This window comes from Amblyomma americanum, chromosome 1, assembly GCF_052857255.1.
Source record: "Amblyomma americanum isolate KBUSLIRL-KWMA chromosome 1, ASM5285725v1, whole genome shotgun sequence".
NCBI classification, from domain to species: domain Eukaryota; kingdom Metazoa; phylum Arthropoda; class Arachnida; order Ixodida; family Ixodidae; genus Amblyomma; species Amblyomma americanum.
The window spans coordinates 110,303,938-110,318,130 of record NC_135497.1 but is presented as its reverse complement, the minus strand read 5'-3'; the positions used below and the strand labels follow the sequence as shown (position 1 = coordinate 110,318,130).

The 14,193-nt window shown below is 42.8% G+C and overlaps 2 protein-coding genes across 2 annotated transcripts in view; both read right to left on the bottom strand.

Annotated features, from left to right (window-relative positions):
• The window catches only part of LOC144113446 (uncharacterized), a 303,663-nt gene that overhangs the window by 79,813 nt on the left and 209,657 nt on the right, over positions 1-14,193 (bottom strand). The gene's annotated exons all lie outside the window — the stretch shown is intronic.
• LOC144113445 (uncharacterized) overlaps positions 13,360-14,193 on the bottom strand; it is a 78,276-nt gene continuing 77,442 nt past the window's right edge. Inside the window, exon 5 of the mRNA XM_077646526.1 lies at positions 13,360-13,941. Coding sequence (XP_077502652.1) covers positions 13,709-13,941 — 233 coding nt within the window. The 3' untranslated portion in view covers positions 13,360-13,708. The remainder of the gene's footprint in view (positions 13,942-14,193) is intronic.

The window sequence follows — 14,193 nt, the reverse complement described above, 5'->3', positions numbered from 1 at the left end:
TTACAACACCCCGTGGTAGTAAACTGAAGCCGCATAAAACGCCACACGAATCGCTTATCCTAGCAGAACACCGGCCCGAAGGCTGACGCGCTTTCAAGTGCGGTCGACTGCAGCGCCGCCGCAACTTTCTACCGCTCAAGGCACGCTCCGGCGTAGGCCGTCGCGCCACTAGTTCACTGTACCAGTGTGTTGTGATGGGCTTTATGACACATAAGAAACTAAGGCCATCACGCGCCAAGCTCGAGGTATAGGAGGAATTTTCTGGATAATTTTATAGAAATTTGAAAAATCGTCGGTGGTTAGAACTACCTCGTGATGACAAAGGAAAAAAATATTAGAAATTGGTACTATTAAAAGCTTTAAAGGGGGTTGGGTAACCTCAGTGGTCATCCTTGCCCGGGCAAGGATCTCGAGGCCCCCAACCAATCAAACAAAGACCTGAGACCTTTTCTCCGGAATGAGAAATGTCTGAGGTGTATCACGCGACACTGGGTCATGATTTGCATTTGTGAAGAAAACCTCCTTCCGTTAAAAATCTAATATCACAAGACATGTCACCGATTGCAATATTGTCACGGGTCGTTCAGACGACGCGGGTCGAAGGCACGATGGTGTACCAGGACCACAGTACCAGGCGCCAGAGACAGGTCAAGCGATCGCGGCCGGGCTCACGAGCGGGTTCTGCCGATCTTCTACCTCTTCACCGTTGATCGGCACCCAGCTGGTTGAAGAAGACGTTAAGTGCAAAATGAGGGAGTAATAACACACATGACACTCCTCCCCTCACGAAAGGCGCATCGTCCCGATGCGCAGAGAGGGAAAATTAAGGTTGAAAAACATGTGTAGAGCGCGAAGAGTTGGGCCACGTGCTCCGAGCGGTCACAGTACGCTTTCAGGCGAGCTACATGAACAACTTCGGAGGCAGGCGGGCGGCGGGACGCCCGCGTTACGATCGGCAGCACTTCACAATTTAACTCGCCTATACGGCGAATCACTTCGATCGTACAGGCCAAAGCGAAAACGACAATATCACCTAAGAGCAGCACTGGGTTAAAAGGAATGCGTTGATTATAGAATGGAAAAAGGAGTTTTTCCTTAGCTTTTCCAGTTTCGAACATGAAATTAAAGTGTGATTTACTGTAAGTTCATCTATACATGTACAAACTAGTTTGTCTTTTTTCGTTAGCAGAAAGTTGTACGCAATGTGCGTGGCCTATACGGAGATGGCAGACGACTTCCTTGAAACGTTCCTGGTGGACACAACATCCATTCGCCTCAAACTGGCTTTACCAGGTGCAGTTTGTTGTTTATTGCATTGTTCCATGCAGATTGCCATTTTTCTCTTGCTTTAAGATGTACTAAGTTTATGCAAACTTTATATGGTACATTTATTTTCTTAATTTGCTTGTCATGAGCTTGAGCAGCAAATCTGCCCTTTCGTTGCCTTTTATGCTGACATGACTTGGCACCCAGCAGGCTTATGTTTTGTCCTTGAGCAATGGCTGTTGTAATGTTGTGTATGAGGTCGTCAAGCAGAGGTGTTATTGTATTTCTAGAATGAAGGCCAGTAAGCACACTTAGCAAGTCTGTGTAAATAATACTGTTGGTAAGGTTCTCATTTACTATTTTTTCTATGGCTACACAGATAGCATAATACTCAGCAGTGAAGATGGATGCACAGTGTGGAAGTCTTAATATTTTATTCCAATTTCCTTATACTACTGGGCTTCCAATGTAAGCATTTCTTTTTGAACCATCTAAATAAAAAGCTATGAAAGTACTGTATTTTTGCTGAAGTGTATGGAAATCTTGTATTATAGCTTGATGTGGAATGTTTTTTGCGGAACTGCATAAGAGTTAGATCACGGATTGCAGGGAAACTGTACCATGGCGGCAGCGGATCTCGCCTTCGAGCACTGTTTGGCAATGTGTCTACACATCTCAAATCGCAAGAGCAGTGGCCGGGTAGCTTGCAGTTTGTTGTTAAAGAGTGTTCTAGATGGGCATTTTCGGAACTTCTGTAGTGAACATCTCCACCAGAAGTCATTCGAACAAAACCGCGACGTCGGAAGTTGCATTTAGCAGACTGGCAGCTTTTTAGAGCATAAGGCAGTTTAGAAAATCTATTTTTAAGAAATCTCATCATCGATCAGATAAACGAAATGTTCGCGAATTGTTCATAAATGCCACACACTTAGCTATTCCTCAGTCTTCAGGAGTGGTGCGGCAAAGCCACAAAGTGTGGTGGACAAAAGACTCAGGAAGCAAAAAACAATGAAATAGAGCTTGGGGTAAATATTTCAGGCATCCGACATAGCAGGATCTCGTAAATTTTATAAAGGTAGGAGCTAAAGCTCGGTATGTCCATCGCAGTGCCGACAAAGCCTAATGGCAGAGTTATGTTTCATCTATAAAAAGTCAAATTAAATCTTTAAAAATGTGGCAGCAGGTTCAAAAATTTAATGACAACTTCTCACCGTTCACAATTCCTTTTCTGACAACACCTGGTACACAAAGAAGCATAAGGAAACAGGCAGACATTTTGGGGGAACATTTCGCTGCAGTTTCCAGTTTATCTCACTATACACAGTCATTTCTGAAACACAAAAATATAGCCAAAAAACAAAGAATTCCAATAAGTGGAGGTGGAAAGCAACAACACAACAATTTAATTACTCTCCAAGAAATAAATAGAGTACAGTCTGCCGGAAGAAAAACTGCTCAAGGACCTGATCAGATACGGTATGAAATGCTCGCCCACCTTTCTCAGTGTGCCATAGAGGCACTGTTGAATTTCTTTAACAAAATATTCACAGAAGGAAAAATGCCTAAACTGTGGAAAACAGCCGTGATAGTGCGGTTCCTGAAACCTAGAAAACCATCAATTTCCCCTAGTAGCTACAGCCCTTATAAGCTGTCTCGCCAAATCATTTGAAAGCGTCCTGAATATGACTAACATTTGTCCTGGAATCCCGCGAACTTTTTGATATCCATGAATGCGGTTTTAAAAAGGCATGCTCAACAACAGACCATTTAGTTTGCCTCAAAAATACTGTCAGAGAAGCTTTTATACACAAACAGCACTGTCTTGCCCTCTTCTTACACACCGAGAAGACATACGACACAAACTGGAAGGTTAGGATTCTTCGCGACCCAGCAGAGCTTTGCATTGGTCGCACAATGATAAACTGCCTAAATAATTTCCTGTCCAACCGTTCTTTTCACATACGTCTAGGCTCATCCCTCTCAAGAAACTTCGTTCAAGAAAATGGAGTTCCCCAGGGGTGCATTTTAAACACAACGCTCTTCGTTATAAAAATTAAATCCACAGCCAAAGTAATCCCCAAGTCCATTATGTATTCAGTCTATGTTCACAATCTTCAAATAGTAATCCCTAAGTCCATTACGTATTCAGTCTATGTTCACAATCTTCAAATAGCCTGCATGTCCTCAAACCTAGTAACATGCGAGAGACAAATACAGTTGACAATAAATAAATTAGTGACATGCACAGATAGGAACGGTTTCCAGTTTTCCACACACAAAACTATGGCCATTCCTTTCTCATTCAAATGAGGCCTACAGGCTGACCCTTTCATACACCTGAACGAAACGCAGCTACCTGTAAAAATTAGCACAAGTTTCTAGGCACAAACTTTTCAGAAAACTCACTTTCCTGCCTCATATAAATGCACAAGAAAGCCTCCCGATCTCTTAATATACTCAAAGTAATGTCACGAAAACATTGGGGAGCAGACAGGACATGTCTCATACAAAATTACCGCTCTGTAGTACACTCTACCCTGCATTATGGATCGATACTGTATGGGTCTGCAAGACCATCATTCCTTAAACGACTGGATCCACTACATAAGTCACAAATACACAGTCTTTATGTAGAAACCAACGAACCGTCACTTACAGACAGAAGAATTGGCTACTGTAATACATAAGTTCGAAATCAAGGTCCAGGATGAGCCTCTACTCGACATCAAGAGCTTCAGCTTTTTAATAAGGCTACCGTGAATAACAGCATAGATTTTTAGATACCTGCACAACTTAAAAAATGGGCCCAAAAAGATAGGGGAACGTTCATCTAAAGAAGTCGATGATGAAAGGCATTTGAATGACGTCGAGCAAACACGCCACTTTGCAGTGGAAGTTAACTGCCTGTTGGAACAGAGAGCTTTCCCTCCAGGATGCTTGATATGACAACTCAGGCCAAGTTTCATCAACAAGGGCTTATTACGAGTCCTAGGAAGAGCACCAAGCATAAACGAAACGTATGCAGTCAGTTGTCCTATTCTGCTTCCGAAGGATTCGTCGTTGAGTACACTTATCTCGCAAGCTCAGGCGCAGGTTTTTCATGCCGGTGCTTGTGACACCACTATGAAGGTCTATGAAAGATACTGGATTCCTTGAGGATGGCAGCCAGCGAAGAAACTGAAATATGGATGTTTTATTTGTTGCAAGACACAGTCTACACCATTTGACCAGGAAACACTGGTACTTGTAGACGTTACAAGACTGCAACCTCCTTCATTATTGGCATCGACTTTAATTTGCAGGATCTCTTCTTTTCAGAAAAGAAGATCAGAGGAAAGTATACCTCCCCGTTTTTGACTGTACTGTTACAATGGCTGTACCTTTCAAACCAGTTGATGACATGACGGCTGTCAATTTCCATCATCGCTTTTAGAGATTTTTGCCCAGATGGGGACTGTGTTAGTCTACACTGACAATGCACGAACTTCCATGAAATCTTTTATGCAACTGAAGAAAATATGAAGCATGATTCAAGATCCTGACATTCTCTCATTCTTCATGGTTTAGAATATAGAATGGAAGTTTATTTGCCCAAATTGCCCGTGGTGGGTAGGCTTTTAGGAGACTTGTGCTGTCAGTAAAGGGTGCTGGGAAGACAAGTGGTCAGCGAGAATGACCTCATTATCATTTTTAAGAATTGGAAGCAATGTTGAACTCTCATCTCCTCACTTTTGTTTTCAGCAGTGTTGATGGACCCTGCCCTCTTCTTACCGAGTTTTCTGGCTGGACAACGGCTCACATCATTCCCTTTGTTTAGCATGTCGAACACTCCCTGCTCCCCATCAGACCAACTGAGGAATTTTTGGCGACTCAGAGAGAACCAACCAATTACAAGCCTTTTGGTCCAACTGGGTTAGCGAATACTAGATTAAGTTGAGAAACATTTCTGTGAACCACTCGGAACACCTCAATCTCATAAAATTTGGTTGTGTCATGCTAGTTAATAACAAATGCCTGAGGCATTCAGACATCAGCGCGATAACAGGATCTACATCGTGGTCAAGACGAAAAAGTTACATCGTGCTTGCTGTGACTCCCCAGCAGAACCACTGTGAAACGTCCCACACACTTATATCCTATGGAAATCACTTAGCGCAACCTATCTGGCGGGGTTAGAATGGTGGAAATTCGTGTTGCCAACACCAGAAGTCTCCGTCACCATCATCACTGCATGTTTGCGTGGTGCTGCACTTCTCCTGTGGCAGTGCTGATCTTCATCAGTCATTAAATGCGTTTGCTCCTTCCTGTCACAGCCATCTATACTCAGCTCTTTGCGATGCCCACACACTAGCAAGGAGACCCTGAGGTCCATCATCGGATCTTTGACAATACAACAACTTAAAGGAGTATAGACACCTAATTTTGGTGGCATGTTTCATGCTCTACAGTGATGCGGAAGACACTACTATGCATGAATTTCCAAGTGGTATTCGCCTACGACCACTAAAATAAATTACAGTAGAATTTTTCTGTCATGCTCTTTTGGTTTCAGATAATGGCCGTACATCAAAATCTGGTTCCATGTCATGTGAGGCATGGAAAAACATCGATATAATCGCTGCTTCATCATTTTAATTCACTACAGTGCTGAAGCCAGCCTTCCTCATCAGCCAGAATGTGTTGTGTTGTGTTTTATGGCACATAGGCAACTGAGGCCATCATGCACCAAGAACAACATCAGCCGGAATGACAGTACATGTAGAAGCAGTGATTATATTGCAGTTTTTCATGCCTCACATGACCTATAAGCACACTTTGAAGTTAGTCATCAGTCGGCTGCTGAAAGGGAAACTGAAACAGCATGAGAAACAAATTCACTTATAAATTATTTAACGGTCAAAGGAGAATATCACATGGTAATCCATTTATAATAATGCCTTACACATCATGACAAACAAGAAAACTCGCATCCAAAAGCTAGGTGTCTAGGTATGCTTCTTTAAAATGTCAATTTCACAGGACGTTGCCTTGTTAACCTCCCTGCCTTTCCATTATTCGCTATCTCTTTCTTGGGTTCAGATGTTCAATGCTCAGCAAATGGCACATGAACATGGGTTTATCAGCAAGACAGATCTATCAAGGAACATGACCACATTTTTGGCTGTCTTGCCATAGCACTAGACAACTGACAAGAAAACTAAAAATGCTCCTTCAAAAGCAATTTTTCTTTAGCTAGCTATGTGGCTGCACAGTGTCTGTTGCATGTATATTATATATGATGCAAATGAAGAAACCGGTATTTTGCATTGTGCTCATGCAGCAAGCAAGTTTGCTTCCATTTTTTACACGACAGGATCACTATGTTTGGCTATAAACTTTGCACAAAGAAACACGAAGTGAAGTGATTTGTATGCAGTTGCATGAGAAGCAACACTGTCCTCCATGTATACCTGCACTCTAGAACAAAGCAGCAACTCAAGTAATGTGATTCCAATCATGAAATAAATGCAGGTCTCACCACAGAGGCAATCAGAATTGTTTTGCACCCGACTACACCACAGCACCACTGCCATCTGAGGAAAAAATGTTAGCACCAATACTTTAGTAACACACGAGCAAGAAAGAAAATGAACAAGATGAGTGCTGATGATGTCAGTGTAAAGTTTTAACATGTTTCCTTCAGAATGGAAACAATTTGCCCAGCAACAAGCTTTGTAAAATGCAGCAACCACCTCTCATTTAATAGAATTCATCAGTTGCTTAACCAGATGCCAGACTGTCTTCAGGTTGATTACCTCAAGAACATGAGTGCTAACTACTACTCTGGTAAGAAAAATTTGGTGCTTACGCACCTATAATTATTTTCAGGGCTACTACTCCTGCAGGCGAAGGAATTCGAATTCATTGCACTAACTGTCTTCATGAACAGGCAGGAATGCTTGTTTTCATAGCTTTTATTCATGTCAGGGAAACTGAAACCATATGCTGGGAAGCGTAGCAGTTTAAAATTGAAAGAGAGATGTATTGAAATCATAAATACTGCAATGTCTTTTCAGTGCAGTAATCAGCATTACTGATTTTGTCAGCATCACTAAAAATGTCATACAACTGTTAGCAACAGTTACTTCCTAAATATTCTACCTATGAATTAACAAAGAAGAGAAAACAGTTCACCCCAAATTTGCCAACAGTCTAAATAATATTACTATATGCCACCAAATGTGCCATGCCAACTATGCTAATAATATGCACGTGCATTTGAGCAAATGGCGTGTTGTGTAGTTAAGGCAAAACTACTTGTCTTTTGCTTTATCAGCACGGTTGGCATCCAGAATCTAAAGCTTCAAAGAGGCACTGACATATAGCAAGCGTGAGCAAAGTTTTGCTGACGCACCAGGCATGGCAGCTGTGAGAACTATATTCACATACGAGCAATCAGACAGGATGACAGCTTATAAGCAAGCTAGTGGCAAATATTTCTTTCAGCTGTGCCACAATGTGCACACGCATTTCACTTTCAAGGCAGGCTGCAGGAAGGAAATACTACTTCAGTAAGAGCTGACCCGACTACTGATAAATATGCGCTGCTGGACCACATGATGAATCCGAACATGCAGCCCCACAGAACATTCTACGTATTGTTTATAAACAGCAGTAAAAATACACTCGATGAATTGTTGATGACACATGCAAATCAGTCGCACCACCACTTTCTCTGCGTTTGCACCAGATGCGTACAACAGTCCAGTGAGAAGAATGGTGAATGTTGGGAGTAGAGCACTACACGGGCCATAATTATAAGCCCGGGCCCGGCGTGGGCCTGATACTTTTCTACCGCTACCAGCTGGAGCCCAGCCCGGTTTCTCTAATGCCCAGACCTGGCCCAAGCCCAAGGAAGCTCTCGGCTACCAGGGCTAGCCTGTCCCAACAATTCGGTGGGCCCGGCTCAGGCGCAAAACAACACAAAAGCTGTAAGCCTGCTACAGAAGCACAAACATTGTTGTTACTATGAATTTCGTGAAAAAACATTAGTGGTTGTTAGAACAGAGGTCTAAAATTCTCTAGTGTCTGCTTCTGTTTGAGTTGTTACTTATTTTTTTTGCCCAGAACAAAGTACAGTGCCTTGAATGCCACACATACCAATTTGGTGAAAATAATCAACTCAAGCTGTTTTCCGTATCATAGCTTCGGATTTAATATTTGCAAGCTTATGTCGAACAGGCTGTAACGTTGCAATCGGTTCGCCACCGAAACGGAAAAGGTCACACGAGACCGCAAAGCAGTGAGGTGTCCGCTTGTGTCTGTTAAAACAGCTGCTTCTCCCACTGTCGCTTGTCTCTTACCATCCAGCAATAACAAAATGCAGGAAGATCAACTGGGCTTGGATATATTACACAATGAAGATGTCAACTTCTTAAGGTCCCACACTTCACTGAAACCGAGTGTTAATGCGGTCATCTTAGACAATTCGTTTAGAAAGCTTTTGTAGAATTAACGGCCACAAAAATCGAAAAAAGGAAGGACTTGACAGACAAAGGAATGAATTCTCATAATTATTATGCGATACAATGTAAAAAGTGATCAGCATAAATACTGAGACCAAAATAGAGAAATTACACTACATGGGTGCAATTATTACATGCACCCTCAAAGGCCCAGATTTGCCCGCATGTGCAGTCTACCCAATGGTCCGGGAAACCCGCGGGAATACCTCAACTAAACAAAACAAATAATACAACAGTTATCAGCAAATACAAGGCTCGGTAGTATCGAGCTCAGAGCATTAAAGAGACAAGGCGCATGCTAGAGAGGAGATAAGTGTGATGCATTCAGAGCTGAACATCTGGCAGCAAACAGCGAAGACAGCCTCACAGTTCCTGTTCCTCTCAGGCTATATCCGAATGAGTAAAGCAAAATGTTGCTTTATTTTGTGTGTGGACGCAGTACTTATGCTTCATGGTTAACGATTTTGCGAAGCTAAGGTGGCAAGCAAAAGTACTGTGTTTGTGGCTTTCGTTGCTTCAAAACTTTAGCTTTGTAAAGAGTGGTATATATGCTGTTTAGCCTGAATTATTGTTTTCTGCATCATTTTCATTTTTTTGCATGCTCAACCTATCACATGACATATTACTGAAGATTAACAAGTTCGTACTCTGGAAAAAGCAGAAAAATAGCTACAATATTATCTTGACCTGCAGTTTGTCAACCCCATGAGAACATAAGAAGCGGGCGCTAAGTGAAAGTACGTGCTCACTACGCAAGCCTGAGCCTGGCTCAGGCCAGTCAGTATACAGGCCCGAGCCCAGCCCGGGCTTTCGGGTGAGCCTGAGCCCGTGTAGTGCGCTAGTAGGGAGTGCTTTTTGGAAAGGCCTCTCATCATCATCAGCGTACTTATGTCCACTGCAGGACAAAGGCTCCTCACATTGATTTGCAATTACCCCTTGTCCTGAGCCAGCTGTGACCACCTTTGGCCAAGCAAACTTCCTGATGATGATGGATTTTAATAGCACAAAAGCATCTGTGGACAAAGAGTGCCATGGCACAAGGCATTTTCTTCTGTCCCACTCATGGTTGCCTTCTCTAGAAATCCACCTCTTTACCCCAAGGGTACCATTGGTTACCTTCTCTCTGCATCACATGCGAATGGTCTCGACAGAAACCTATATAACATTACAAGAATTAGAGAGATTTATGAGACACAGATTTTCAGTACAAGACATCACAAAGGCAGAACAGCAACTCACAAACCAATAAACCAGCACAGGCAGCATAGAGTAAGAATAATTGAAAACTGTCGTTAGTCTGCCCAGCACTGAAGCCAATGAGAATCAGGCACCTGGAAACAACAGGTATTTTGTTGAGAAGCGCATCATCCTATTCTGTTTGAATACAGAGATCTCATCATTGGTCTCTTCTGGACTTCATTAGATCAGAAAAGCTTTTCCATTTCGTATAATTGTCCCTATTTATGACATGAAGCAATAAACACCACTCAAAAACAAAAAAACTGGAAAAAAAGCGTTTTTGCTCCCTTTGTTCCAAGAGAAAATTGCGTTTGGAAGCACAAGGTAGTATATGTAATCTTGGCAGACAGCTTCCATGAAAATCAGGCTGCACACGAGAAAGGCAGTGAACAAGCCATATTATGTAGTATTCAAGAGTGGCTGCAAGCATTCTCCCAAAGGCTCTTCTCAGGCACCCTCTGATGATAAGGGTCAGGTGCACCCCAGACTATAAGGAAGCAGACAGCCATTCTTGCTGAGGCAAAAATCCTCATTCATGGAGAGAAAAACAAAGCTCCTTAACTCATCCAAGAGAAAACCCTTTCTTGCATTAAGAAAATATGGGCAGAATGTTGTTTCCAACAGTAAACAGCTACTTTTCACAGGTGCTACTTCGCATGTACCAACTCAATCTGAGGCTCATGCACTTTGTACAGCATTCATAAGTAGAGTAATTCATTTTGAACCTGCAGTGACACATTGAACACAATGACAAACTGGGACAGAGACTGCCCTTTATTTCAGGTACCTTTTTTCCCTAAATCTGGAGAATCTAGTTGGCGTTAGCGGGAGAAAGCACCCTTGTACAATGACAAAAAGGTCCACTGAGACTTGCTCAAGGAGCGAAGGTGTATAGTCAATAAGGAATAAAGAATCGTCAACATATCTAAAAACTTTTACCACGCATGAAGTGGCAAGTCGATCTTGAAGAATCCTATCCAAGTGTGCTAGGTATTTCACAAGGGTGGAAACTGGGGCGAGTCGGTAACGATGATCCATGGCATATGGGGAGCGCTCCGTTGTTCCGTCTCTTGTTCCTCGTTCCCCTGGTTTTCTTTATCTTTCCGAGCACATGCGCCTGGTTCCCCTCACGGTCCACGTTTGTTTTGGTCGCCTAGGTTTCTTTCAGTCGGAAGTTGGCGCCTGTGTTGTCCGTCTTTCTTTGTCCCTTGTGCCATTTTTGCGCTCCCCATATACCATGTGCTAGGTATAGGTCACTGAGTACAGGGGCCAAACAGGACCCAATACACACTCCCTGTTTTTGAATATGAGGAGTGTCCTGCCAATTAATTAAGGTGGAGTGGAGATAGAACAAAAGCAATTCCAAAAATCTCTCAACAGACAGGCCAGATTCATTTTGAAAAGCAACCGCACCATGATGAAGGATGGATTCTTCAACAATGCTGTGTAGGTTATCATGGGGCAAAGAGAAATAGAGATCTTTGACATCAATGGAAAAACCGAGAAAACTCCTGTCATTCAGAAATTTCACAGCATTAACAACCTCGTTTGAACTTCTTACAAGAAATGGGTCATTAACGGACAATACATTTAGCTTTTCTTCAAGAAACAGCAATAGACTTCTGCCAAGTATCTTGTTCAGGAATGATGACTCTAAATGGTATGTCAAACTTATGAGTCTTTGCACTGGAAAATACTTGTAGGAAGAGGCGCTTACTGTTATCAATGCTTTTTGCCACTTTATCAAGATTGAGATTTTCACAGAGCTTTTTAGCTTGAGCCTTAAGATTTTGAACACAAACAGTTTTACGGCTCTTAAAAACCTGTGTGACAGCAAGGTGGGCTTTATCATTAAAGGAATCATGGCTGAAAACAGCAAAACCTCCCTTTTTCCCTTTTTGCTGGAGGGGAGGACAGAAAGCGACTGCTCATTTAGCACGGACACTATGTGATTCACATTAATTTTTGAAGGTCAAGGCTTACAGAAGGAAAGGACGTCGACTCTGTCGGCGGTGCAACGGCTGCAGTCCTCTTTGTCAGTGAGGCGGGAAACACAGCGCACCATGGAGAGCAGTACATGCGGAGACTTCGGAGACTCTGTAGCAAACTGGGGGCCGAGAAAGAACACCTGAATGATGTCTTGGGGAAGCGATGCACTGTCAGGGATGCACACTTTATTGACTTTGTTGGAGCACTTAGGAGGGAAACGAGAGCAAAGAAACTTCAGGACCTCAGTTGTTCGGTCAGCCAGTTACAGATGCTCACGTAGTTGGCACGGAGCTGCACTAGGGTCCAGTGCACGCTGCAGTTGCACAGTTAGTAGCACTCTCAGAAGGCGTGCGTAATGGTGGCATTCAGACTCGATTTTGCAGACCCTACAGCAATGCCCTGAGGAGAGATTGAAGCCGAAAAAATTTGTTAAATGCACTGAGGGCAGTGTGTACAGCATCCCGTTGTCCTGTGGGAAGCAGTACGTGGGACAGTCCGGTAGGTGCCTCAACGAAAGGCTTCGTGAACACAATAACAACATGAAGTCGTTAACGCACAGTAACATGGCCGTGCACTGCAAGGAGTGCGGGTGTGTGCCATTTCTGGATAAATGCTCTGTCGTCGCCAGAAGCAGGGATAAATTGACAAGAGAAATCTTTGAAGCTACACAGATAGCTACTTTGCGTGATCTGTGTGTCAGCGAGCCTTCTATATTCTTATTGAAACGTGAATTGAGATCCCTAGGTTTGAATAACCTTTATCTTCTTATGCTTTTTTCCTTTGAATATTTTTCCACTTCCCAGACTTGGCACATGTGCTCGGTCGTTAGGCTAAGGTCCCGGTTGACATGGTTCTGTGTTTTTCCTTTAGTCAGAAGTTAGCGCTCGTGCTGTGTGTTCTGTCTTCGTCCGTCCTCGCGCTCCTTTTCTCATGGATCAATACCGACTCGCCCAAATATGCACCCTTGACAAGCCTTGTATACTGTGATTCTAGTGCTGATGGGAGAATTTCTAAGTTTTCTTTTAATAAACCATAATTTCTTCATTGCGGATCAGGAGACGTTAGAGCAGATGTGAGGACAAAGTAAGTTTGTTAGTGATGGTTACTCCGAGGTATTTATAGCTCTCCACTTCTAAAATAGAAAGGTTGTAAAGTAATAACTACGTAGCCTGGGAACATTTTTCCTTGTAATTTGTAACAATATGGTTTTACCTTTGTTAATATCCACACCCCAGCACACTAACCATTCTGTGATTGCTACTATGGTTTTTTGTAGTGACAAGTATAGTTATAATCACTTATTATGTTCTTGAAAACAACACAGTCATTAGAAAACACCTTTACAGATACATCCTTTTCAATTTGTGCTAGTGGAGTTGCGAAGGAGGGCTAAGTGACTTCTAACGCTGTCGCTTGCGGTTTCCTAAGAGTTGGTTAGGAGTTTGCTGCAATTTTTAAGCAGCACTTCCCAGACCCGGCTTGCTCCTATGTATACGCGTCGCTGGAGTCTATAATTTATGTCGCGTCCCTGTAAAAACGGCTCTCTTGAGTGCTAGCGCAACGTTTTTATTTTTGTTGTTGTTGGCGGCGATGGTGGTGGTAGTGGTGGTGGTGGTGGTGGTGCTTCGCCTCCTAGCCCCTAGGAACCGCAGAGAAGCCACCACTGTTGATGATTGCCGCTGCATTTCAGCTCTTCATGTCGCATGCCCTCATGTTTGGTGCACTCTAAATGGTGGGATCTGTTGAAATAAAATGATACTAATATGATAAAGGATGGTTCCTAACCATCTTAAGCACACAACCTGCACATCACAGCCACAAGCTGTAAAAGCACCTGTAGCTGCATCATTCTGATAGATACGGCTTTTTCTTGGGACTCCACAGATTCTTTGTTGAACTAGGCAGGATCTGGCACTCCTCCATATTCCAAGCCTGCTTCTACCTGTATTAGGAAATGAAATATGAACAGAACATATAATGAGAATACCTTTAGGCTTCGGAAGTAGAATGATGATAACAGATAGTAAGAGCAAGTAATTCATAATGTTCACCTCTCTAATGCTAGCCTTTGTCCTTTCCAATTCAAAGGACAATGTGGGTAGTGCAGACAAGAGTCTGAATGGTGGCTCCTTTAGGTGGCATTAATGAGCAGAACCACAAGTGCCTCAATATTACCAAAACTGTCATGATCATA